The 27,222-nt window shown below is 42.9% G+C and overlaps 2 protein-coding genes across 6 annotated transcripts in view; both read right to left on the reverse strand.

Annotated features, from left to right (window-relative positions):
* Positions 1 to 4,783: 4,783 nt before the first annotated feature.
* Positions 4,784 to 8,852, reverse strand: CTSL (cathepsin L). 3 transcript variants are annotated; one of them, XM_081066322.1, is made up of 8 exons: positions 8,734 to 8,826; positions 8,165 to 8,301; positions 7,742 to 7,864; positions 7,496 to 7,642; positions 7,086 to 7,310; positions 6,426 to 6,588; positions 5,646 to 5,763; positions 4,784 to 5,168 (listed from the first exon to the last, which is right to left on the reverse strand). In XM_081066322.1, exons 2-8 carry the CDS (start codon positions 8,288 to 8,290, stop codon positions 5,069 to 5,071), a joined length of 1,002 nt encoding a protein of 333 aa, XP_080922448.1. In that variant the 5' UTR covers positions 8,291 to 8,301; positions 8,734 to 8,826; the 3' UTR covers positions 4,784 to 5,068. The 3 variants fall into 3 exon arrangements, with proteins under 3 accessions (XP_080922448.1, XP_080922449.1, XP_080922447.1); XM_081066323.1 differs by lacking the exon at positions 5,646 to 5,763 and having other exon boundaries at positions 8,734 to 8,852; XM_081066321.1 differs by lacking the exon at positions 4,784 to 5,168 and having other exon boundaries at positions 5,377 to 5,763.
* Positions 8,853 to 23,278: 14,426 nt separating this feature from the next.
* The window catches only part of RIGI (RNA sensor RIG-I), a 56,793-nt gene continuing 52,849 nt past the window's right edge, over positions 23,279 to 27,222 (reverse strand). For all 3 annotated transcript variants that reach the window (XM_081065409.1, XM_081065408.1, XM_081065407.1), the window contains exons 17-18: positions 26,453 to 26,596; positions 23,279 to 24,767 (exon numbers count right to left, since the gene is read on the reverse strand). In XM_081065409.1, coding sequence (XP_080921535.1) covers positions 24,471 to 24,767; positions 26,453 to 26,596 — 441 coding nt within the window. In that variant the 3' untranslated portion in view covers positions 23,279 to 24,470. The remainder of the gene's footprint in view (positions 24,768 to 26,452; positions 26,597 to 27,222) is intronic.

A 27,222-nucleotide genomic window follows, 5' to 3' on the forward strand; every position in this document is an offset into this window, starting at 1 on the left:
TTGTGCCCTCCAGTTGCAGTTGAGACTTGATTGCTGTTTGCACAACAGCAGGAGGGATTGACCCTCAGGCTGAATTGTTGTGAGGACTGGCTGTGACTACAGTGGAGGAGTTGTTGTGCAAGGGCTGACCCTAAAGAGCAGGGCTCACTTTAGTGGGGCTCTGGTGCCTGCCCAGTCTGCCCACTGGGGTGTGTCATCCTTTGAGGTGGCTGAGTGATGCTCCTGCCCAGTCCAAAGCTGGCCACTCGGTCTGCCAGCCCCAGGGCTTCCTGGGAGGGGACCGACTGCAGGCCAAATTCAGCCACAGTCTCTGCCCTGCCCAGGACCACCTGGCATGAGACACAAAGCAATCCAGAGATGACTGCCACCTGTGCTTGGAGGGACCTTGAGAAGCTAAGCCACAAACCAAGGCCAGCTGTTGCTAATGCCAGGCTTAGGGCTGCTCAGGCGGAGGTATGGGACCTGCTGAAGCCAGATGCTGCTTGTTTGCGTTTTGTGAAACTTTGAGAGATTTTAGGAAAGTCTGTATGTAGCATGAGCCAAGGCAGGCCAGTGTTTGGAACTCTGTTACTGAAAAGCCACTGGAAGCGGCTTGGATGGGCCTGAAAATTGAGTTGGATGTGGCCTGAGGGAATCATTAGGGCAGAGCAGACAAAACGTGATAGCCAGTTTGAAGACTCAGATATGGTGGCCACCTGTGTCTGCACGTAGGGAGCGGGAGGGCTCAACAAAGAAATAATGGCTTCCACCAGCTCCTCCATCTGAGAGAAAGCTGTGCCTCCAGCCCTCATCCTGAAGCTAGAAAATTCAGTTCCTCCCTTTATGTCCCTGGTGCCTTTCAAGCTGCTGCCCAGCCCTGGAGCTCAGAGTGAGTGAGTCCGTCAGCGAGTAAGTCCATACACGGTCCCCGTGGGGACAGAGCCCCAGAGAGCAGTTTCCAGGCTCTCAGCCTCACATAGAAAAGTGCTGGCTCAGGTAGTAAATGGCCATCAACTGTGATTGGCTGGCCATCAGCTGTGGCTAGTTGGCCGTCAGCTGTAACCAGTAAGCCATTGGCCATTAATATAACTGCTGTGGTTACGCTAACAAAAAAGGGGCGGCTAGCAAAAAGGTGGTGGCTGAGCTAGCAAGAGCGGATTGCAGAGAGGCGGATGCCGCCAGCGAGACTATAGTGGTATGACTCCCCCATCTATGGGTGTTCCTTTTTGTCCTCACCATATCCTGCGTTCTTATGTGGGGAGCGGAACCAGAGACCCCGCAGGCCGCCCCGCACGACAGTCCCTACAAGAGGAGCGCCTGGGAGTGCAACCACCCTCCATCTCACTCAGCCACAATCTCTGCTGGTTTTCACAGCTAGAATTTATGGAGATTTGTCTCCTAGACACTAAAACCCTGGGCTGGGTAGGGGTTGGGCCCCTCATTCCTCAATGGGGGACATCTGCAGCCGAGATATCCCTCCTGATTTTTCTATATGTCTGTAGTTGTAAGGCTTCAGTTCATCTAGGCTGCAGGTGATTCTCAATAATGGTTGTTCTGTGGTTTAATTGTAATTAAACCTGAGAGGTCCTGAGAGGAGGTGAGCACAGAGTTTACCTACTCTGCCATCTTGACTGGAAAATCCAGGAAGGGTTTAATAGCTTAAGATTTGTAACTATATTTTGAAATACATGTGCTGCTTTGAATCAAGTTTTCCTAACTATTCTGAGTTCTTTCCCTCCCCTAAAACGATACCCAAGGCTGTAACTACACACTCACATAAGCAAATTCCTCTTCATAATATTCTGAATCACTTGCTTCCTTTGAATTTAAATAGAAATTATGAAGCTATATGGAATATAGCAAATATTAATAGTAAATTTATGCTATAGACAAGATTTATGTAATAACCAAATTTGTTTTCTGCTTTATTTCATGTCTACTGGCTTCTTTTAAAAATACTTTTATGATAGATGAAGTTTGGAACTTTTCACAATTTAAATAAATCTAAATGTCTTTGAAAGTTATACCATGTTTCCCCGAAAATAAGACCTAGCCGGACAATCAGCTCTAATGCATCTTTTGGAGCAAAAATTAATATAAGACCCAGTATTATATTACATTACATTACATTACATTAATTACATTACATTAAAGACCCGGTTTTATATTGTAGTAAAAAAAGACCGGGTCTTATATTAATTTTTGCTCTAAAAGACACATTAGAGCTGATTGTCCGTCTAGGTCTTATTTTCAGGGAAACACAGTAGAAGCTTCTGATATATTTTCAATCATTTAGACATCTGAGAGGTCTTCACACTTTCATTCATTTCAGCACCTAGGCCTTTTCTTGGAGTCTTGGGTAAATTTTCAGGATTCCGTGGATAGCAGTTTGAGCTAGTCTGTCATGGTGAAGCAAGATGACAGTCACAAAGAAGTCCTTTTGAGTGGGTTTTCAGATACTGAATGTGGCAGATTGCATTTCCCAAAAATGGCCACAAACATATCTTCTACCCCACAAGCTCTTCCGCTAAGTGACCTTGCCACTCTCCATTACGAGCTCGGCTTGCCCATTCTGGAAGCTGTGCTCTCTCTCGTGACGTATTCCAAATACAATGTAGCAGCAGAGGTTTCACTGGGGACTAATGCCAGGTCATAAGAAGCCTTGCAGTTCCTCGTTGGCCATTCTGGAACACTCTCTCTTGGGATATTGCTCTCAGAGCCAGTCTTCATGCTGTGGGAGACCAAGCTGTGGAGAGGCCCGTGTAGGTGCTCTGGTCAGCAGCCCAGGCTGAACACCCAGCCCACACCAGCAGTGAGAACAGTCTTGTGAGTGAGTTGCTTGGATGTCAGCCTCATCACACCTGCAGATGATTCCAGCACACATGACAGACTTCCAAGGGAAAACCATGTAGCTAAAGTCCAGTCAGGAAATGGGAAACATGGGCTTTTCACACTTCTCTGTTTCTGGGAGTTTGTTTTACAGTAATAGATAACTAGAACAGTCTTTTCACTGCACTCACCACCGATGGTTCCCTTGTCCTAAAATCCCACATGTGGACCCAGCCTCATCTCCCACACTCAACTCAATCACTTCCCACTTTCTCTTAAGGCAGTTTCTCTTTTCTCGGGGGTATTGACCCATGAGTCTTTGTTCAGAGCCTTTTTAATCCTGTCGTATTGACTGCCTCCTCTGTGGTCATGTCAGATTTCTCCTCCTGTTGTTGTTTTCAGCTACCTCCGTCTCCCAGCACAGCCCTGGATGAGGTTGGGACTGTGTCTCCCGTCAGGTGGAGACTAGGACACCATGGGTGTGCTACACCAATATGGTTGTTTCATCATAGGATGTAACCAGCAGAAAAGGATTCAGCTCAGGAGCCTCCCAAATCTTCCTGTGACTACACTGGATAGTACAGTCACAAAACCCACAGAGTTTCACCCAAACACGAGTCATTTTCGGTCAAAAAGTTGGCTACTTAAGCATCTATGAGGTAAGGCTACCTTGAAGGCCCAGCATGGCATGTGGCCCAGTATAGATGGATTTGACCAGAGGCTGCTGGAGGACTGAGTTGAGACCCTAAGTGTCCTCTACCTCATGTCCTCGTAAGGAATTACAAGCTCTATTAACTAAATATTCCCACTTCCTCTTTATATTTCTGTAAGTGGGAACATGTAAATTTTAAACACACAGCAAATGGAACTGTGTGCTTCTTTATCCTGCCCAATGTAGGGAGTATTTTTTGTTAATTAGGCTTCGGACTATCACTTTTAATGCTCTCAATTCCCACTTCTGAAGCCACAGCACTATTTTTGAAGCCCAGCCTCCAATAGGGGAGCTTATCCTTCATCCCTTACAGACCCAAAGACTTTCTTGTCAATACACCATTTCTAGTCCTTCCTCAACTGCAAAGCGGCAAGATGGTCTTCACTCTAGTTGGGGAAGATGCACTAGAAATGGGCTCTGAGACATTTATTCTGTAACTCAGCTGGGTTATAGCTATGTTGGGTCAAATGATCATGATTTTTAAGGCCCTTTTCTAGCCTGACAATCTTATATATGTATGCTCACTTTTCTAAAATGTGAATTTTTTCCTTATTAAAATAATTGACCTTTGTCTTTATATATTGTCAAATTTTGTTCCATCCAAGTGTCCATTGTCAGACACAGACAATGGGCAACTGGCATAAGATCTGTATATTTATAACTAGAATAGCCAGAAGGCCACTAGCCAGTCTCCTAATGGACCAGTTATGTATTTAGAGCCCAATTACATTTTTGTCTCTACAGAAAGTTAATGTATTAAAAACAGAAAGTGGCCAGCCCGGTGGCTCAGGCGGTTAGAGCTCCATGCTCCTAACTCTGAAGGCTGCAGGTTCGATTCCCACATGGGCCAGTGGGCTCTCAACCACAAGGTTGCTGGTTCAAATCCTCAAGTCCCGCAAGGGATGATGGGCTCCGCTCCCTGCAACTAAGATTGAACATGGCACCTTGAGCTGAGCTGCCTCCTGGATGGCTCAGTTGGTTGGAGCATGGGCTCTCAACCACAAGGATGCCAGTTTGACTCCCGCAAGGGATATGCTCCCTGCAACTAGAAAACGGCAACTGGACCTGGAGCTGAGCTGCGCCCTCCACAACTAAGACTGAAAGGACAACAACTAGAAGCTGAACAGCATCCTCCACAACTAAGATTGAAAGGACAACAACTTGACTTGGAAAAAAGGACTGGAAGTACACACTGTTCCCCAATAAAGTCCTGTTCCCCTTCCCCAATAAAATCTTTAAAAAAAAAAAAACACAGAAAGAGTTCCACCTCTGCATAATTTTTATTTTCAAAGGTAAAACTTTTTACATCCTTTTGAAACATGGAATTTCAAAGTTATTAGGCAAGGCAATCATACAAAGCTGTTTACAGCAGTAATTAAAGAAGTGGTAACATTTTACCAGTGTAAAATGTCACAGAATTCAAATCACAACTTGGATCTTCAACATTCAAGTATTTTGTCCTGCACCACAAGGTGTGGTCAGTTTGAAGATGAAATTCCTCCTCTGGATATCCTGTTCTCAATGAAGTCTTTCTGTATAGCCATCATCTCACACAATAGGATAGCTGGCTGAGGTGGCAATTCCACAGTGGTTGTTCCGGTCTTTGGCCATCTTTATGTAGCCCTTCTCGCCCCAAGCTGTGCCCCAGCTGAAAGAAGAGTGTGTTTTTCATTTTATACAAAGAATCAAACGCACTTATCTTTATTAATTATAACACTTGATACTTAAAACAGTGCACAAGAGGCCCAGATAGATTCAGAATCAGGAGAGGCAGTTCTTGTTTTTGGTTGAGTTCTAAACCGGTACATAACTTCTATCCCCAAACCTTTCACAGAACTGCAAAATTCAAGACAGCAAAAGGAAACTTTTGGGGCCAGATGTGTTTCAGAAATAAGAAAATTTTCAAATTTAGAAATGTAGTGGTACAAACACTATATCAATATCCCAGCAAAGCTGAGACAGAATCTTCATGTTATAATCAAACATTGATGTCGGTGTTCACTCTAAGTGGGATAAAGACTTCTGGGATTTCAGAAGTGTGCTCAAGGGTTGAGGATCTGGATCCAAGTACTGATTCCAAGAAGGATTTTCAATTTCAAATATAAGTATTTTTGGCAGTTTATACCTGTTCTTGACAATCCAATATTTATTATTATTGGCTTCTGCTCCTTTAAAGCCATAGCCAACCACCAGAACGCCATGATCCAGCTCTTGGCTGCTGCACTCTGGATCATAATAAATACCTGGGAAAGTAAAATTTAATGTTGGGGGGAGGACCTCCAAGTGACATGTTGACAGTAACCCAGCGTATCAACCACAGTAATGGAGGCATCTCAAAATTCAGTTAAATGACATAAATCCAAATAAAATTTGAAAACAAGATCTTTTTTTGTTTTTTAAATCTAGGCTAGAGATTTAGTCCCTCATCTAATACTAGCAAGAATATGATTTGGCATAATCTCTTCTGTAAATAACTTGTCAAGAGGCATAAAGGCACTCTTGGAAGCCATATCATTCTACTTTTGTCAGTAGATGTCAGTCTATGAAATAGCACAGAACACAAAATTATTTGAGCCAAGGGGTCCAGTTTTTATTACAATAGTAAGATTCTTTGGAAAACATAAAGCTCTAACAATTGGAAAAAAGTAAATTAAGCTATATCAATCAAATTATGTAGCCATTTAAATATATTCATGAAGTGCTTAAAATCATAGGGCTATGGTTCAAGTAATGTCAAATGAAAACATCAGGTTCAAATGTTATGTGTACACAATGAACAACTATGTTAAATCCACACACCCAGAAATTCTACATTGATTTATGCAAACCAAAGAGTCAACCTTGCTGTGTGTCACAGCAGTTTTCCAATTTTTCTGCCTAAATTTCTACATACACAAGTGCTTACCTTCTTCATAGAACTGGAAGCTAGAATGGCTTGCATCTATAGCAGCAGAAATGGGCCCCACAGTTGCCACTGCTTTCATAAGGGACCTCTCCTGCTGCTGGATGTCTACAAAGCCAGTGTCATTGGCAACAGATTCTTCGGGCTTGTAGTTACAGGATTCAACCTTTCAAAGGTAAAGAGGAAGAGAATTGTGTACTACCATCCACCTCCTGGGGAACATCAATTTAAGACAGTTTGCAGCTTAATGATTTCCAAGTTACATTTGTTATAAAGCATCCCAGGAGGTAAAATGCTATTGCTTGTTTTGAAATGGAAAAACTAGCTGGTGTCTATTCAATGAGATACTCTTGGTCTACCTGTCCACAAGTGTTTCATTCTGGAGAAATTTGTACTCTGTATAAATGCCTGGGAAAGTAAAATAAAATAAAAAAAAACAATGGTATGTATATCTCCACATAACATAGAAATAAGAACTGCTATATGGTAACCATCCAAACAGAGAACTGTTCAAGGCTAATATATTTTAATGAAAGTTCTGTCCATTTCCATATATAGTTTCTACATGTAAAATGTGAATTCTAAATACGGTATTCTGTTTTCTCTAAGGTGTTTAACTTTCAAAAGCAGAGCTGGAAAAACAAGATACGGAGGTCCATTTACCCGTCCAAGATATGGATAGGATTCCTCTGACTCCAGGCCTCCGTTTTCCTTGACATACTGGAAGGCATTATCCATTAGGCCCCCATTGCAGCCCTTATTGCCTTGAGACTGAGAGCAATCCACCAGGTTCTGCTCACTCAGTGAAATAAGTTTGCCAGTTTTCCGGAACATCTGTCCTTCAAGGGCACCCGTTGCACTAAAAGCCCAACAAGAACCACAGTGACCCTGAAAACAAAATGTAAAAGCTTTCCATCTACAAAACAAATAACAAGATTTTGACAACAGCCAATAGGCCTGAAAACTCTTTAAAAAATAGCAAACTGCATATCGTCCCACATTTTACCGTAGCAAGGGCACCATGTCCTTTATGGCTTTATTCCTGGAAAGAAAGCTGTTGAATACTGTCATACCTGATCCTTCACAGGAGTTACGTAGCCTTCCTCTCTCCAATCCACAGATGGGGGAATCTCAGCAAAGAGAGGTTCCCAGAACACTTTCCCTTTCTTGCGCTCCTGATTTTGCAGGCCATTCATCACCTGCCTGAATTCTTCACTGGTCTTCAAGGTAAAGGAAACAGAATGTTGAAAAACAAGGGATTATTTTGGTATGGTCCTGAGGAGAGGAAGGACAAGGGCAGCCTTACATGTCATACTCACCATGTCGCCAAAGGTGTTCATTGCCATGGTGAAGCTCTGTTTCCCCTGGTTGTATTCCTGGTTATGTAGGGCAATCATTTTCATATTCTTCTCCCACACTGCTCTCCTCCATTCTTCTTCATTCTAGAGGCAAACATAACCTATCCTCTTCATTTCTATTTAAAACCAACTCACCTTCACCAAGTGGATTTGAAGACAGACAGGAAGAGAAACCATGGCCAGGCAAGGTTTATACTTCTGGGAGCTGTTCTCCAGGGCCCACACAACATGACGAATGCCCTCCATGCTCAGTAATAGGTACCATGAAGTTATTGCCTTGGTAAGAGCCATCCTCAAGAAGTTACTTTCTGCTTTATTATAAACTCCCAACATCAAGGACCATGCTCTGAGGGGTCCCTCCGGACAGTTTCAGAAGTTACCAACCAAACCATATAGTTTCCTGTGTGTTGCCTTCCACTGGTTCCATTGTACATCTAAACTTCCATCAAGTTTTGGAGCTGCTGAAGCGATTCCCAAGCAAAGGGCAGTCAGGAAGAGTGAAGGATTCATATTTCAAAATCCTAGGAAGGGAAAACAAATGAGTATTTGATTAGACCAATCCTTCTGAAAAGCTATTTTACTTTCTTCTAAGATGTTATAGCCACCATGATGGAGTAAAAACAACTAATCTATCCTCCCAAGTATTTACACAGAGACTGTGGGGGGAGGCTAAGCAGGGGGTTGAGTGTTCTTCCCTAGATCCCATTTCTGCCCCAGGACAGGGCCAGGCTCTCCCGGGGCTCAGAGTACCGCTGGGGCCGGGCGACACCGGCCCTGTACACGGGGCTGGGCATGGGAAGTGCCACCTGCTCCCTGCCCTCCGCACATACCAGCCAGGCCAGGTCCGAGGACGGTGACTCCTGGGACCCCTGAACCCTCCATCCCCAAGGCTGACAGCCAAGCTGGTTCCCAGGGTGGCCCAGCAGCGCCAGGTCCAGGCCGCGGGCTCTTACCTGCGGCAGGAGTAGAGGACACCGGTAGGTTCAGAGATCTCCGAAGCGGGACTGTGGCCAGGAGGCTGCGTAATTACGACGGGGGAATTCGGCCGGTCCGGACCTGCCCGCCCCCCCGCGCTCCCCACCGTCTGCCGGCTCCGCGATTGGCTGATTCGGCTTGTGGGTGGTGCCTTCAAGCGCGGGGGATCCTCGCGCCAGACTAGGCTGGGTCCCAGTTTGTCCCTGGCGGATCCAACCTACCTCAGTGGGCCGGGATTTAGGGTGGGGCGGGAGGGGGGGAGGCGGAGCTGAGGGCCCCGCTGTCCTTTAGTCCTGGAGTTTTGGGTTAAAATTTCCTCAAGGGCTGAGAACAGTATAATCTAGCCTAGTGGTTCCTGTATATTCCACAACAAAGGTGGGATGGAAGAATGTAGACCCCCAAGGCAGATGCATTATGATTGTTTCAGGATGGGTGCAGCTGGATTTGGGAAGAATCTGGAATGGAATGACAATACCCAAAACACTGACTCCATAGCCAAGGCCTAAATTCTTGGATGGAAAGAGGAGGGACTTGGGTGGGTCTCCAGTGACGTCTGGGCATGTTGTAGGGATCCTTTCCTGTCTTCCCCAGTCAGGACTCTTTGCCCCCCTCAAGCGTTTTTCAAAACCGACAAAAAGGAGTAATTTACAGAAGAATTCGGTTTAATAAAAGGAAGAGGAGGGCCGGCCTGGTGGCTCAGGCGGTTGGAGCTCCGTGCTCCTAGCTCCGAAGGCTGCGGGTTTGATTCCCACATGGGCCAGTGGGCTCTCAACCACAAGGTTGCCAGCTCCACTCCCGCAAGGGATGGTGGGCTGTGCCCCCTGCAACTAGCAACAGCAACTGGACCTGGAGCTGAGCTATGCCCTCCACAACTAAGATTGAAAGGTCAACAACTTGACTTGGAAAAAAGTCCTGGAAGTACACACTGTTCCCCAATGAAGTCCTGTTCCCCTTCCCCAATAAAAATAAGATTTTTTTTTAAAAAAGGAGGAAAAGTGGAAAGTAGAAACTACTTTTATCTTCCCACTCTGGGTTATGGATTATTAATGTCTTCCTCAATGTGATTTCTTGAGATTTAACTTAAGGAATTTGTTTTAATGATATTTACTTTTCAACGATTTTTAATTTACATTTAATGTCAGGATTTAAATGAGAGTTTGTGAAAACGTTTTAAATGGAGAAAAATACACATTGAATATTAATGTGCATAATTAAGAATTTAAGGAACACAAACCAATAATGTTGCATATGCCCATTCATAAAGTGGTTTATCATTTATAATTTTATAAAAAAGAGCCTTGAAGTTCATATGAAGCCACTTACGAAATAACTTACTTTTCTGAGCTACTGTAACCATGCCTTTCCTGCACGGTTAAACAGTCAGCCAATAACCATGATCAATTAAGTCAGTCAATCAACAAGAATTAAGCTCTGGCCTTTTGCTTGGTGTAGTTTGAGCATTTCTTTAGAAATAATTTACACGTCGTTTTCCTAAGGTTTTAGGCTCAGTCTTTCCATTTTAAACTCTAAGATTACCCCATCTTGATTTTACAGCAGTAATCTTGGTTTTACAGCAGTGGGCACAGAACATGATAGATTTATGTCAATACATGTGGGGACAGAGCCAGGGGGGCAGTTTCCAGGCTCTCAGCCTCACCTGGAAAGATGCTCACTCAGGTAGTAAATGGCCATCAACTGTGATTGGATGGCCATCAGCTGTGGCTAGTTGGCCGTCAGCAGTAACCAGTGAGCCATTTGCCACTAATATAACTGCCGTGGCTACACTAGCAGAAAATGGGGGGCTAGCAAGAAGATGGTGGCTGAGCTAGCAAGCGCGGATAGCAGTTAGCAAGGCGGATTGCAATTAGCAAATGAAGTTGGCTGACAGAGTAGTGGACGGCAGTTTGTGGATAGTGTGTCTCCTGCTTCCTGTGTCTCCAACCCAGCCACCAACAAGAATATAGTGGTATGACTCCCCTATCTATGGCTCCGTAGGTGTTCCTTTTTGGCCTCACCAAATCCTGCGTTCTTCTGTGGGGAGAGGGAGCTGAGACCCCGCATGCCACCCTGCATGACAATACATTTATCACAAGAATCTTGGAGCAGTAGGTAACAAGGGAGCTGACCTTGTGGCACTTCTCCCCACATTCTTCATCCCCACTCCCCAAGGCTATCATCCATAAACTCTCTTTTGGACGCCAGAGGAGCTCTTCTTAAAATCTGAGTTGGGCATTCTGCCATCTGCTTGCCTTCTCTCCCTAGAGTGGGAGAGCACCATCTGGGCTCAGGATGCTGTTACTAATAAAATCATTTAATGGAAGTAGTTGTGGCTTCCTTGGATCAGAACTGTGTGTGTCCTATGCTGAATGTATTAAACTCTTACATGCTCTTTCATCTGGCCATGTCAGCAGTGATCCCGAAGAAAGACCAGATTCCTTATTCAGAGGGTGAGTTAGTTCTCAAAAGTAGAACCTGGGCTCCTCAGTGGATCCTATGAATTTGAGGATAAAGTTTAGATGTGCTTAAGAACACAGCTGCAGGTCTGCTTTGAGGACAATGAAACCAAGATAGGGAGGCAGCAACCAGCAGGGGTGGGGTGGGGGGAACACACAGGACACAAGAGAAAACAAACATAAACCACCAGAGGAGAGTGCAACTCAGCAAAATGTCCAAAGTTGATATTGAGATTTCCTTGGATTTGGTTTTGGAGGTGATCTTATAGGGAATAGGGATGATATGGTTCTATTTCCTTTTTGTGATCTCAATTTTTTTAAAAGCACGTTTTATGTGTCTTTAGAATTGGTGAATGAATGAACCTCATTTTTTAATATCTGAGTGTGTCACTGAAGCTTTCTCATTGAAGCGAGGCTTACAAATGCGACCTTTAATTATCATAGATAGGGTGCAGAGCTTTTGTGTTCGAGAGATAATCAAGCAAGGAAACACAAGGTGGCACAAGGCAAATCGCTCCTGGAAGCTGGTGAGATGAGAAGATGTGGAGGCCCAGCCCCTGTGGGCAGCATGCCTTCTGTGTGACTCACCTGTCTTTTCCTCCTTTCAGTATGTCACCAGGTAAGCCACCCTCAAAGTCGAAATCCTGGCCTGGGGAGCTTTGGTGCTTTACCTCAGGATTGCCTTAGTGATCACATTTCACTTCTCTGGTGCTCTCTGGGATCCAGAGTCCAGTTTGCCAAGTAAACGACAGGGGCTGAGGATGAGGGATGAGGACAAAGACCCCAAAGTTCAGCTTCCTTTTCTAAGTTCAGCTGATGAAAATCACCTTTGAGTCACTTCTTCACTTGTGAGTATCGTGTCATCTGTTCGTGGAGAAGCCAGCATTTGTCAGGGTCTGGGGGGTTGGATGTTTACAAGATGACTTTCTGTTGGTCTTATTTTTCCTTCACAGCCCCATCCTGCCTCTTGCTCCCTGAAGTCCCTCTTGGCAGGCGTCCATGTATGTAGAGTTCGTTTTTGAAGGAGATGCCTTTTAAGCTGTAAAACCTCCTCTTCCTGGTTACAGATTCTCCGTCACAGTTTAACTAAATCTAGTTTTCCTGGGTGTTGAGCTTAGAAAGCCTATGAGTGAAATTTCATCAGTTCAGAGTATTTGAGGGGAAATTCCAGGTTAATCTAGAGAATATTTATCAAGAAGTGCTTTTGTATGATTTTAATTCATCATACCACTAGGAAAAGAAGAGATGTAGAAGCCTGTGGAAGCCTATTTGGATCCTAAAGGGAACCGTTTAGAATTGGCAATTACAGCTGGAATTGTTTGTTCACAGGTAAGAGGCATGGGGAAAGCTTTACTTTGAATCAGACAAGCCTGGGTTCAAGTTCCAGCTCCATCTCATACGAGCTGTGGAGCCTTCAGCAAGTTACTTCCCCTCTCTGAGCCTCATTTTCCTTACCCATGAAGTAGAAATAATAATCTACTTTTCAGGCTCTAAGGCTTAAACTGACATGGAATGACCTGTAAAACAGCTAGCTTAGTGTCTGGCACACGTAGTAGGTCCTCTGTCACTTCCCTTCCCCATGAATTTTGCAAAGTTGCTTGAAAACTGTTTAAATGACTTGAGAAATAATCCTCCCAATTTATTTTAAAATAATGATAGCTAAGTATTTATGTGGAATTTACTACGCCCCAGGCACTGGTCTAAGATGTTTGTACATATTGACTTATTTAATCCTCATAACAACCCTTTGAGGTAGATACTATAATTACCTGAGTTTAGAATTGGGGAGCTGAGGCATAGAGCACTCATATAAATCCCTAAGGTCACAAGTAGAGAAGCTGAGATTATCACCCTAGGAGTCTGGCTCCGAAGTCAGTGTTGTTTACCACCATGCAAACTGACTCACTTGTAACTGATTCTATCTTTGCAAAGTGAACTCTTCACAAATAATTGTTGCTCACCCGGACCCAGCACAAAGTCCATGCCCAGCAGATATTTGTTCAGTGAGTAGCAGGGATGATTAACAAACTATTAAATGAAAAAGTCACAATTAATGGTAGAATGCCCAAGAGACCAGGGGAAGGACTTGCAATTATAGACATTGGGAGACCTCCAGTTTACTGACCATCACAGGAAACCTCGCTTATTTACAAGCCCTGCCGTGACATAGAACTTCTGATCAGATGTTTAATGCCTCTTCTTAAATAAGGAGATAAAATCAGAGATGAACAGACTTTTTTTTGTATTAGTTTCAGGTGTACAAAGCAACATAATGGTTAGACCATAAATGAACAGACATTTGAATCAAGTCTTGAACTTGAAAGATAGACCTAGATGAAGAATAGTGGGAAACCGGAAAGAAAACAGATAGGGCAGGCCCGGTGGCTCAGGTGGTTGGAACACCGTGCTCCTAACACTGAAGGCTGCCGGTTCGATTCCCACATGGGCCAGTGAGCTGCGCCTGCTACAGCTAAGATTGTGAACAACAACTCTCCCAGGAGCTGGGCTGCCCTGAGCAGCTGGAGCTTGGCATGTGTGAGCTGCTGTGTGCCGTCATGAGTGGCCGGTGGCCCGTGTAAGTGGCCAGCTGCCATGGGCTGCTGTGTGATGCCATCAGTGGTTGGCAGCCAGTGTGAGCGGCCGGCGGATGACTGCCTTGAGGGTGGGGCTGCAAGATTCATAATAGCAGCATGGGCCAGGGAGCTGTGTCCTACACAACTAAACTGAGAAACAACGGCTTGAACTGGAGTGGGAGGGAGGGAGACGGAAGAAAGAGGGGGGAAAAACAGAGATAATGCAGAGCTGAAGAAAACTGTAAGAAAAAAAACTGCCGCCTCAGAATGATTACATGAGTTTCTGTTGCGATAAAGTAATCAGAGGACAAGAAAGAACTCTTTAAATTAAAATAAGAAAATCTCCTAAAAAATTTACAGCAAAGGTTGATTTGATGAGAAAATCTATCAGAGTATAGAATAGAAAGACAAAACAGAAAAATTAGAGAGAAATATAAGGAAATTAAAGACGGAACTGAGGAGGCCCAACATCTGACTGAATAGAGGTGCTAAAAAGGGAAGAGGAGAAATTATTGAAAGAAGTAACACAAGGAAAATTCCCCGACCACGATCTAAGACCCCAGGTTGTAAGGTCCATTGAGTGCCCAGCAGAGTGATTAAAGAGTACCTGCTCCAAGTCACATCGCTGGGAAGTTAAAAACGGCAGAGATAAGAAGATCTAGACACTTCTGGAGAGGGATAAACAGCTTATGTGTGATGTGCTGGGGATCAGAAGTCCTCAAAGCAACACTGGAAACAGACTGATTTCCACCCTAAAATTCTTTGGCCCTCATACTACCAGTATGGCTTATTCCTCACATTTACCTGGGACAATAGCCTTAAATAAGTTTAAGGCCGTTGTTCTCAACCTCTGGGAACATTATGGAAACCATGAAATTTTTCCCCATGAAAAAAGTTACACACAATACATTTTTTGGATATAATCTCAGAGTCTTCACAGACCACCCTGCAGTTGTTCTACAAACACCCCCAAAGATCCATGGTTCCCAGGAAGTAAATGTCTGATCTAAGAGAACCAGTTCAGCTCTAGATTACTGCCCAAGTGAAATGAAGCCACATCCCAAGAAGCAGGAGATGAACAAGCATCGTGCTTTTCTGAGTTGCTCTTCCATGACATCTTCTTAGAAAGTAAAGCAACAGAATTGATTCCTTGGTCCCTTCCCAGCTTTCCTTCCAATCCAGTGGCAGCTGCTTGCTGGGATGTGTCTACGTTATACTCACCAGGAGGAAAGGGCCCTTGGCTGCCCAGTCCCAGGAGCTGCCCAAGCCATACTGATGTAGGAATATTTCTCTGTGAGTCCCCAAATAATGTAGGGGACTTTTGAGTGAGTGCTGGGATCGCGTCTCGTGAATCCGAAGAATGGAAACACGGACCAGGGAGAGGCAAAGAGTTGTAAAGGAAGATAGTTTATTAGAGGCAGGAGAAGAGGCTGCAGCTCCCAAGCAGGAGAGGATACCCGAAACTGGGAAGCCCAGTGACAGACAAAAGCTCTTACTTTTATACCTTCCCTTGTCTGCTTGGGGAAGGGGACTGGAGCCTTCTAACAGAATTTATCTATCAGGTTTGTCCTGTTTGTCCATCCTGAAGGGATTAACGAAATAACCCATTCCTATCTATCAGATCTGTTCCTTCCTCAAAAGGAATTTGAGATAATTTATTAACCTCAAAGCATGGTCTTATATCTTTGTCCTGGAGTGAAGGAGACATTCCAGAAACTGGAGTTTCAGGATATGGCTGCTTTTTGTTTATTCCACCAGGGACCCCCTTTTCTACCTAGCAACATGCTAATTAACCTGTCTCAATACTCTTTGCCAGTCAGAATGATTAGGGGAAGGCCTGCCTGCGGGTAACAGCCCAGCAACATCGAACACGTCAAATTGAGGAAGAGAAAAGGAAGGTTTTACAAATGCAGTAAAGGCACAGAGTGCAGACACAGGTCAGTGAGACCTGGTGGGACGTGCAGGGTCAGAAGGGTCTGCAGGGGGCCAAGTCAACACAAAACTCAGCCCATCAATTGCCTGGTCAACAGATTCCAAATTAACTCTATCTATTCACTCCAACCAAACTGAATTTTATATTCCATTAACTGAAGTGTCTAATTGTTGTCCTGGTTTTAGAAAAGCATTCAAATCCTAGGGCATCAGGGGGAAAGTGGAACGCAGATCAGATTTTCACCCCCTCTTCAATTGATTAAACTATTTTAAAAATTAAAAACAAGAGAATCCCACTCAGTATCAGAGACTCAGCGATGGTTAGTTCTGAAGAGTAGCAAAACACAAAGATAGGAAGGTGTTCTGAAATTGAAAGTAAGGGGGTGGGGGTTGGGTGATGAGGGTAAAGGGGATCAAATATATGGTGATGGAAGGAGAACTGACTCTGGGTGGTGAACACACAATGGGATTTATAGACGATGTAATACAGAATTGTACACCTGAAATCTATGTAAATTTACTAACAATTGTCACCCCAATAAATTTAATAAATAAAAAAAAAAAAAAAAAGAAAGTCCAGAAGAGGGATTGATTGCTGGACCATATGGTAGTTCTAGTCTTAATTTTTTGAGGAACCTCCACACTGCCTTCCATAACGGCTGCACCAGTCTGCATTCCCACCGGGAGTCTGTGAGGGTTCCTTTTCTCCACAGCCTCTCCAACACGTTACTTGTCTTGTTGATGATAGCCATTCTAACAGGTGTGAGGTGGTAGCTCATTGTGCTTTTAATTTGCATTTCCCTTATAGCTAGTGGCTGTATAATGTGAATGTAAAATTTCAACGGTTTACCGTCATTGTATTCAAATCTCAATGTTCCATTATTTTAATACTTACAAATATCATTAAGCATAAAAAAAAAGTCCAGGTCAAGGTAAGCTTCTTCATGCGCGTCCCAGCTAAAAGAGATCCTGTGTTTGCAGTCAGTCTTGTTAGAAGGAAATCAGTGGGATTTGGAGGGGGGTGTGTGCGGAATCACTCAGTAGGACTACACTAGACTTAGTTCTACCAGCATTTTTTCTGCCTGCCTTCACAAACAGTGAGGATGATACCCATTTCTTATTTCTTTTTTTTCTTCCACTTTTCATTAGTGCCATTCTTACCTCCCAGCTGTCTCCCATTCCTCCGAATCTCTGCTCAAATAGTGATGAAAGCTCAGACATAGGACGTTACCTAAAAAACACCTTTTTATTATAAAAATGTGAACAACAGACACACTCTCCCCATCCCTGAGCCTTACTCCAGGCCCCAGGCCCCAGGCCCCAAGGTTCGTGGGGGGGGATTTAGACACCCAGGCAGAGGCAGTTGCTGAGGTCTGTGTCCCAGGGTAGCAGCTGGGCCAGCTGCCTCAAGGACAACCTTAATGAAACATCTGCTGACTGAGACCCTTCTATCCAGAGAGTTCCCAAAAAACGGTTTAGAAAATATCAGCCCCAGCGTCACTATAGCTGCTGCCCTGAGAGGCTATTTCTAATTCTCAGGTGGCTCTCACCTCCATCGTTTACACTCAGCAGTGCTCTCTGGTACAGATAAGCCTGGTAGGGCTCTTGTTATAAAGTGCAGCTTGATTCAGAGGGCCAGAGACAGTGCCTGTTCCCAGGCGCTGCTTGTGCTGCTGGTGGGGGGACTGCACTTCCAGTGACAGATCTGAGGGCAGGCGGGGCAGAAGTTCCCCCTGACTGAGCTCTCTGGCCTCCTCCCTGTGACTCTGCTCTGAGTCTTTGTTGCTGCGGCTGGATACCAGGAAGACCTTACAGGCTGTCATGACATTTGACACTGACACGGAACACACTTATTTTCACAATCGGGGCATCACCCACGTGATCCACAAGATGGCCACGTAGGCCTTTGTTTCTTAGGAGACCTGCACTTGGAGGTGCATCTGGGGAGGATGTGCAGCACCGCTAACCAGCAGAGACTCTGGAGCATTAGTATTCCCTCACCCTCCCCATCCCCCGCTCTCCTCCCCCACCCGTGCCACCTTGCAGACAGCGCTGGAGCATTGGAGTTCAGGAACAAAACCAGCAGTTTCTACATTCTCTACTTTTGTTAATCTTTTTATCTTTTTCTGGAATTTGGAAGCTGAAATGGTGGAAATGTCAGTAATGCCAGAGAGAACTGAGCTCGTCTTTAAAGTTACTGATCACACAATGTTGATTTTTCACTCTTGGCCTGTTAATGTTCAGCCGAACACAAATACTTCTCAGGAGTCTGCTGTCCTCTTTCGTTCCTCTCTGTTATCCTCTGCTCAATGAAACCTCGTCCTTGAGGGTCGTTTGCCTTTGCATATTAACATCAGTGCTAACTGAAATGGGTAGATAAGAACTTTTTCAGACTTCAAATCACAGCGGTGATTGGGATTCTCCCAATTCTCCCTCTCCCCCTCTCCTTCAGAGTGAATGATCCTGATTACCTCCTGAACAGGTCAAACGTTGACATTTTTTGATTATGTACCTTTTGATGGATTGACATTTAAGAAATGTGAAGTTTTCTTTTACTAGCTTCAAAAATTTCCCCCAGAAAAACTTTCTTTAGTCAAATGGATGACTGTTCAGATTTGGTTTTGGAGAGAGGCACAGAACATTTCTAATTCAAATAAGATTAAATCTATTTTCAAGGAAAGCTTTTTGACTTCGGATTGAATTCTGCTGTGTGTGTGGCTATAGTTCTGGGATGTTTAGAGCAGAGTGAATCTCAGACTGCAGCTTCCCAAAGCCTGGATGACCTTCAAGTTCTCCTGTTTTTACAACCACATCTGTGCTATGCAGGTAAAATGTGTTGAAGCACCAACATGTTCTCTGCCCTGTTTGGGAGCAGATAAGAAGGTAGCAGTAAGCAATCATGGAAGTATGGTGAACAGATAAAAGCAGTTTTGATTTTCATATCCTGTAGTTTACATGCTCATTTTTGTCACTGAAGTTGTTTTAGGACACATGTCTTAGTCTGCTTAACTGCCAAAACAAAATAGCATAGACTGGCTCAATCATCAAAAATTTATTTTCTCATAGTTCGGGGAGCTGTAAGTCCAAGATCAAGGGTTCCAGGAAATTCATTTTCTGGTGAGAGCTCTCTTCTTGCCTTGCAGACAAACACCTTCTCACTGTGTCCTCGCATGGCCTTTCCTCAGTGCATGTACCCAGAGAGGGAAAGAACTGACTCTCCAGTGTTTCTTCTTACAAGGGCACTAATCTTATGGGATCAGGGCCCCACCCTTGTGATTGCATTTAACCTTAATTACTTCCTTAGAGGTGCCATCTCCAAAGAGACACACTGGGGGTTAGGGCTTCAATGTATGAATTTGTGGGGGGTGAGGGCACAATTCAGTCCATAACAGGGCACCTCATAGTTTACAAATTCAAATTAATCTCCTTGTGATATGGGAGAGCCCCCTCACTATAGAGATTTTTAATTTCCTTTTGATTTGGATCTCTGGTCTTTTTGAAAGTTTTCTTTTCTTTCTTTGCCTTTTAATGATTCTGCTTCCTATACATTTACTCTGCAGACCAGTTTTAATGCTCCTATTTACTTCAGCCCAGTGCTGGCCCTGACTTGGGAGAGGTTTTGCATCTACGTGGGATGCACTCCTGGCTCCTACTTAAATCTACATAACATCTGCAACAGGGGGGAAATCATATGGACCAAGCGAGTAGTCTCCCCCCCCCCCGCCCCCACTAAAAAACTTTAAGTTTTCTTTCCTACAGAGAGTTTAAGTTCCCTTTTTCTTAAGTTTTTTTTTCCTCACTTTCTTTTCTCCTACCCCCTACTTTAAATAATTACCCTAAAACTTGTGATTTATACTTGTTGATTGTAATCATTGAAGCCTAATGTTCTTTCCAACCCATTCTGGGCTCAGCTCCTGGACAGCTGACGCCACCTGAGTAACCAGTTGAATGGCCACAGGCTCCATAAGATCTGACGGATTTTCCATCACGTGGCCACCCCACATCTATAGCTTTGAGCTCTGCTCTCTAAGAAATTTATTAATTAAAATCTATTTTCCTCATTCAGGGGCCTTGGGGATACAGATGATACCCCAACAAGAGTACCAGTCCCAACCAAAGAAGCCAATACCAGGCGGATCTCGAGACCCCTTCGTGTCATCTAAGATCAGATAGGACAAGAGTTCCGTGATCCCCCAATAGGTAGGGACAGCTCTATGCCTCTGCCCAGCAGGAAACAACAGATTTTATGGGGATCATGTCTCTCAAGTGGAAAACAAGGCAGGCAGTTAGAGATAGACATTGGGTTTCTGCAATTCTGCATGTCCAACACAACCCACAGAATGCCACCACCCAGAAGACCTCCCCTCTCTCTCCAAAACTTCCCCTTTTCATTGTAATTATCTACCCCTGTGAGGAAGAAATGGGTACAAAATACCCAACTAGATTAAACTAGCCACCCTCACCTGTGCAGTAAAGGCCACAATGACCTTCATTTCACCTGGGCCTCATTATACCATCATTATAATATCATATATATGCCCGGAACTTCATTGTAACAGATTGAATTCTGGGAAGGAACATGCGCAGTCTAAAAAGATGAGGTAATAGTCTCTTGTCAGTCACAGGTGTCAATCAAGTGATCTCATGCCCGGAAAAGAACAGCCCATTCCAGAGAAAAATGAAAGGATAAAAACTCCAAGTCCTCGGGGGTCAGCGCCTTTGAGTCTCTTGAGCCTTTGCTTGGGGACTGCTCCAAACTCTTTGGACTGTACTTTTTCTTCTGATAAATTGCTCTTTCACTACTTTGCCTCAGTATCTCGTTCAATTCTTTGCTCAAGACGCCAAGAACCTGAACACCATGCCACAGAAGGTCCTTCCTCTGACAGCTGGAGCAGTTAAGATTCCCAGTTTTGCTCGAAGGCCCAGGTTCGAGACCCCCAGTCTGGGAATCTAACTTGGACTCCGCCGGGTTCGATCTACCCCCCCAACACCCCTCCACCTCCCCATTGTGAGAGCCAAGCCTGGACATCGCTCCGAGAAGGGCCCGCTCTCCGGTAACACTTGTAATGAATTTAAAATCTCAACTTCAGCACCCAGGGGATGTGGACTGGTCATCAGAACCCAGGGTTGAGTCCTATCTCCAGCATCCCTGCCGTGGAGGCCCTGGGACCTAGCTTGTGCTCATGAACAAAAATTACAAACAGAACCTTGTACAAAAACAGCCAGTGTCCCTCAAATTAGGATCAGTCCTATCATAAAAACACTAAGAATCAAACTCAGGTTCCCTATCATTTCCCTCTCATCTTACCTTCTATTTGGAATGGCCTCATTCTTCTGGGCTACTCTATGAGCCAGGGGATATGGCCACCAGCAGTTCTGGGGTGACAGTTAATAATTTGTGATCTTAGAGATCTGTCTTCCAGTATTTCCTAGGTTAAAGATATTGGGGGTTTCCTAGCCTCTTAAATGAAGAACCTTATTTTTGGCACAGTTTCCCTTTCGGGTTATGTTAAGAGAGTACCTGCAGGGCTATGTAGAAGCAATGCAGAGTTACTTCTGAAAAACAGTAACTAAGGTTCCACTGGCTTCCTTCTTAGGAAGTTGTTCAACGTCATGACCACAAACAGAATTTATATCTAAGTCATTTTGTTCACTGAGAGAGCCAAACAGTCAGGAACAAAGATTATATAATTATAGCTGATATTTTTAAATTCTAATAATTTGCATCCCAAGATCTGAGGCCTACCTATTAAATAGATTTGTTGAGTGAAATTTATAATTTTATTACATAGTATAAGTTACTAGCATGACCTTGAAATTAATACTCAAATTTGGTACTGGTTGTATGGTCAGAATCAGTGCTGGATATCTCTACTGTGCTTCTACAGGATATTAACGATGTCTGATGAATAAAAGGGTTCCAGGGTCAGTGTATTTGGGAAGCACTGAGTTAAATGGGTCTAATTACTGCAGGACCGATGCAGTGACACACAATGACAGCGTATGCTGTAAAGCACTCATTTGAGGGAAGAGTTGGCATCTTACGAGGTAGAAATCTATCTGACCACAGATGCTTTCTTTAATGCATCTCACAGCACTTGTGTTACACAGGACACACTTGAGAAAACGCTGACCTGATGGTTCATTTGTTTTATAAATGCTAATATTAATATCAGTTTTAAGGGTGAGAATTAGAGTTTACTGACCTTGTTGCACAAGCAGGCATTTGATTGAAGGCAACTTCTCATTTCAGGTGAAAATATCAGTGTCAGCACTGGCAGGGACCACAGAGACAACAAGATCCTGTGGCTGTTGTAGACTGGATTGCATCTGAACCACCCAAGGATTTTAATATTATAATTTTGTGAAGATCTAGGCCCTTCTGCAATCTGGTCTTTGACCACGCTCAAGTGACTAGGCCATTTTGCAGTGTAGACTCTGACTCTGTCTACTTGACCAACTGCATTCCCTGAATTGTCTTTCTCCACGAAACTTGTTTTACCAGCTCATGTTGTAAGACTCCAAGGGAAACTGAGGTGTTGGCCCATGCCTTGTGACTCCCCTTCCCCATTGACCACGGCTTATGATTCCAACTGTTAGCCACATCTTGTGAGTCTACCTGCTGACCATGAGTCAACTGAAACTACCCATTGTTCTTAGCTCACAATCCACTTGCTGACCACTGAGTCAGCAGATCCTTGAGAGTCCACTTGCCCCCACCAGTCAGAAAATGAATGATGTAAGTTGATGGTCTTGTTTCCCTAGCAATCCAACGCTTTGACTTTCACTTTTAAAACTCTTGCCTTATTCTTCTCACCTTAGAGCGTGTCTTTGGTGTATGCTGAAGGCTATGTTCTCTGATTTGCAAATACTATCAGAATAAAACTCTCTTTAATTCCTCAGAAGAGTCCTGTGGAACTTTTGTTTACATACCAGAGGAACTTCAAACAATACACGTGGCTGGACAGCCTGCCAGAAGTTCTAATGAGGGCTGGGCACGTGCCAATGGAAAAGACTCCTGGGTTGGTTCTGAAATCTAATGACTAGCATTTGGGCATTAGGTAAGAGTTTTCATTTCATTTCAAATCCTACCTACTGGTTTCTTTCATTCAATAAATATTAACCGAGTGCCTTGTCTGTTCCAGGCTCTATGCCTAGCAATGGCTTGACTCCACCCTAAATTCAAAACAAGGCAAGTTTTCCCTCTTTCAGCTTTAGTCTGTCTTCTTCTGTTGGCTGAAGAGAAGAGAGACTATTACCCTTCATCCAAACTGGCCCATGTAGATATTTGAAAGAACTTTTCTCAACAGATCTCCTGTAGATGTTTTACACACCATATTGGAGTTCTTGAACAACAGCATCCAAAAAAGGCAATTACATATAAAAAGGGATACTCATGAGATTGTGATTTATAATAACAAATCATCTCTTTTAGCACAGAGTTCCTAAAACCCTTGGATTTTCCTAGGTGATGAGAGTGACAAAGATATCTCTTGTTACGTATGTTAATGAGGTGACTTTCGGATCACCAAAATGAATTACAAACAACTCAGCTGAATCTGTTTCAGAAAAATGCTTACATTAATATAGAGCCTACCCTAGATTCAACACAAAACCCCTTGGCCTGGATGGAAACAGTAAAACTGAGGCAGTTGTGTCCATGTTTGAAAAACCCCAAACTAAGCTCTGGAGCACAAGCAAACCTTTTTAAATGATACAGGAATACCATTTGGATATATACTTTAATTTTTTTAAGTAGAAAGACTGCCAAATTAAGCTGCCTTGTCAGTATCATCCAAGGGAACAAACTGAGAACAGAGTCCAAGTATTGACCATCAACTACTATTGGAAAATGACTTGAGGTGACCAAAGGGAACAATGGCACAGATTACGAAAACAATGGGGAAAGGTGTACAATAAATTAAAAGAACAGAAATCAACTTCTCAAGCAGTACTGTATTATTTACATGACCCTGTTACGAAAAGTCGTCCACTATAGAATTTTAAGATTACATGCCACACACTGCTACCTGGAGAACATGAGTATATGTAACTATTACGTTGATGAATATGTATATATGTTGAATTATCAACATTTAAGGGATCAGCAAAGAGGAACCAATAGAAAAGACTGGGATAGAGCTAGAAGAGCTAGAAGCCAGTAAGGAGTTCTAAGACCGGAGTCCTCAACAGGGGCAAAAGCAGCAAAGAGCTCAGAGAGAACGACTAAGAAATGCCTAATGGATTTAGCAACAGAGTCACTGGTGACCTCGATGAGAACAATTTCAGTAGATTGTTAAGGGCAAAGCCAGTTTACAGTAGGTTAAGGAAAGAAAGAGAAGTACGGAAAAATTTTCAACATTTCATTCATTCATTCATTCATTCATTCGTTCATTCATTTATTGCCAATGTGTACTGAGTGGCTACTGGGGTTTTTATTCTGGCAGTTGGTTCTGAAGGGAAGGACAGAAAGAGAAGTTAAGGCTTTTTAATTTTTCCTAAGTACTTAAAGCTCTATTGGCATATGAAACATTCAGTGGTGTGATTCACTTACGTGTAGCTTTACATATATGACACAGTTCAAACTGTCGAAACAATGAACAGAAGGTGAATTAAGTGATAACTATTCAGTTTAGGACAAGTGTTTGGTACATATCTTCACAGTGGTACAAGCCATTCATGACTTACCCACTGGGGATAAGTTCTTCTTCATGCAAGGTCACTCATTCCCTGTAGCTGAAGATTGGGGTCTTGAGGTCATTTGGACATTTCTGCAGCATCAAATGGTAGCTTCTCAAAATGAAAGTCCCTCCACTTTGCATATAGTCTCTGTTGTCCAGTTGCAATATCCTCCACCACAAAACTTTCAATTTTTATAACTGGAATCTCAAATGCCTTATACTTCACATGGATCCCCCAGTCATGGTGACAGTTTTCTCTGGCACAGAATATCTTTGCTTTCTTCTCAAAACACCCAAAACTCTTTGGTCTGGGGTGTAATTTACTCACAAAGCACTCTCTGAAAGCATCTCCAACTACAGTGAAATGGCACTCCTACAGATGAAAGGAGCGAATAACATACAAAACAGAATGTTAGAACCGGTACATGATTGTGATTAAAAAAAGAAAACTCCACAATAATCTGAGATGAAGAGCAGGTGAGAGATACCCCACTTACTTTACAGATGGGGAAAGAAGGAAATACAGATTCACCTGAAGGCCAGTGCAGAATCCATACAGCCTGATTCCCAATTACATGGTGAGGGTGGAGGGGCAAGTGAGACACCTCCTCAAGAAGAGGACTAAGAATTTTCCAGGCAACTTAGCTTCTTAAAGTAGATACTCTTTATTAATTGAGAAACAAAAGGAGTATTTGTTGATCTGTGAAGCCTGAGTTTACCAGTGGCCTGATAGGCGTAATCCAAAAGATACAGGGAAGAACAACAAAGGGTCACTGTGAATGTGAACAGGGTCAAGGACTAACGTGTCCACACGCCCCGCCTACAGTCAACTTCACAGCAAACCTGAAAAAAGGCCACACTGCACAGAACAAATGCAGATCCAATATACCAGTCCTTCACGAGAACGTGCAATCTAAAAGAGCCATTTCAATATAAAAATCACCTATATTGGACCTCGAAGGATCTTTCACAGCTGAAGAAGCAGACTCAGAAAGGTCTGGGAACTTGCCAGTATCACCCCTAATATGCTTCCTGCTCAAACTCTTGGACTGATGAGAGACTTCTGCTTTCTGAAGACCAAACAGAACCCTAAAGTAGTAACTCATCATCTGAACCAGCCTGGGCACTTCCCCTTCCCCTCCATCTTCACCAATAGTTACATGCATTTTTTTGTCTTTGGAGACTTTTATAATCCTTTATCTAAAAGTTTTAAGGAAAGAAAAAAAATATATGTATAATATATGTTTTACATATATATTATATATATGGCTAACCCACACATGTTATGTTTTTAAAATAAGGAGATACTTTGTTTTCATTATATAAGTGAGTCTATCCCAAAAAGAAAGTTTGGAAAACATAAACTAGTACAGAGAAAACATCATGGAGTATCACTACAAAATATTAATACATTTTAGCATATTTCCTTTAATCTTTTTTTCTGAGCAAAGTGTTTCGATATTTGTTGTTGGCGGTGATGGTGGTATTGCTGATATTATTTCACAGTTACACTCATAATATATTTATAATTTTGCATCCTGGTTATTTTTTCCACTTTACATTAGTTTGTAAGGAGTTTTCATTACACTACACAAGCTTCATAACCATTAGTTTGCAAATACAGTCCAGAGAATCCTGCATACCCTTCACCCAGCTTCCCGTAATGCAACCTCTTATATACCACAGTATATTTGTCAAAACTAAGACATTAATATCAGCACATTACTATTAACTAAACTACAGATTTTACCACCTTTTCTAGTAATATCTTTTATCTGTTCTAGGATCTAATCCAGGAAACCTCACTGCATTTAGCATAACCATTATTTTTCATGGCTACATAATACTTAAGTGGCTGTGCACCAATTTTTAAAACGATTTCTTTATTGTTGAACATTAAGGGATTTTTTTTTAACTTTTTAGCTTTTGTAAAATACATGGACCATGGCCATGATTACAACAGAAAGAATAGTATTCTTACTATAAATATCACACAGATAGTAAGCTTTAATTAGTGCTAAAAAGTGACCAGTGCTCTTTGTGAAAAAGGCTGCTTACCTCCACCACTCTTATATCAGCTGTATAACATGCAAAAGATTTGCACTTTCTGCAGAGCAGTTTTTTATTTTTCTTATCAAGTACAGGTTTTGCTTTTCCTTGACTATCCCTGATGAATTTTTCATGAATCTGTATCTGGCGAACCTGCATGGAAAACAAAAAACAATAAAACACCTCATAAATGTACTTTGAGTATAATTAGGAGACATACATGTACATAATCATCCATTCATTCATATACACCTTCCATGAGCATGCCATACCTGGCTTTGTTTATAAAAATTCCATAGATAATTTTATTGGTTTTCCTAAATCTTTGTTAGTCAATATTTAATTGTGACCTAAAGTTAGTCTTTTAGTTTCCTCATCACAGATGCCCATAAAAGCACTAAAGATGTCCATAAAATAGTCATGTGAACCATGCTTTCTACTTATGAAAACTTAAAATATCCTTTACAAATAGACATATTATATGAATTGATTATTTTAGACATGATTACACCCACTTCCAAAGCATAAACCTACTGAATGGAATAGCAGGCAGAAGAGACCCCACCATCTAAAATCTTTTTTCTCTCTCCCCTTCCAAACACAGAAAGTATTGCTGAATTACAGTAAAGTTGAACGTATGTATAGTATGACTGTATTTCTACATTTAGGCCTTGGCTAATGTGAAGAACACACACATTATATTTTAAATAAATATAAGAAGGTTCTAGAGGGCAAAGAGAGGAAAATAGACCAGCTAGGAACCTTGGGACCCTAGGAAC

The sequence above is a fragment of the Rhinolophus hipposideros genome, assembly GCF_964194185.1.
Source record: "Rhinolophus hipposideros genome assembly, chromosome: 11".
Classification (NCBI taxonomy): Eukaryota; Metazoa; Chordata; class Mammalia; order Chiroptera; family Rhinolophidae; genus Rhinolophus; species Rhinolophus hipposideros.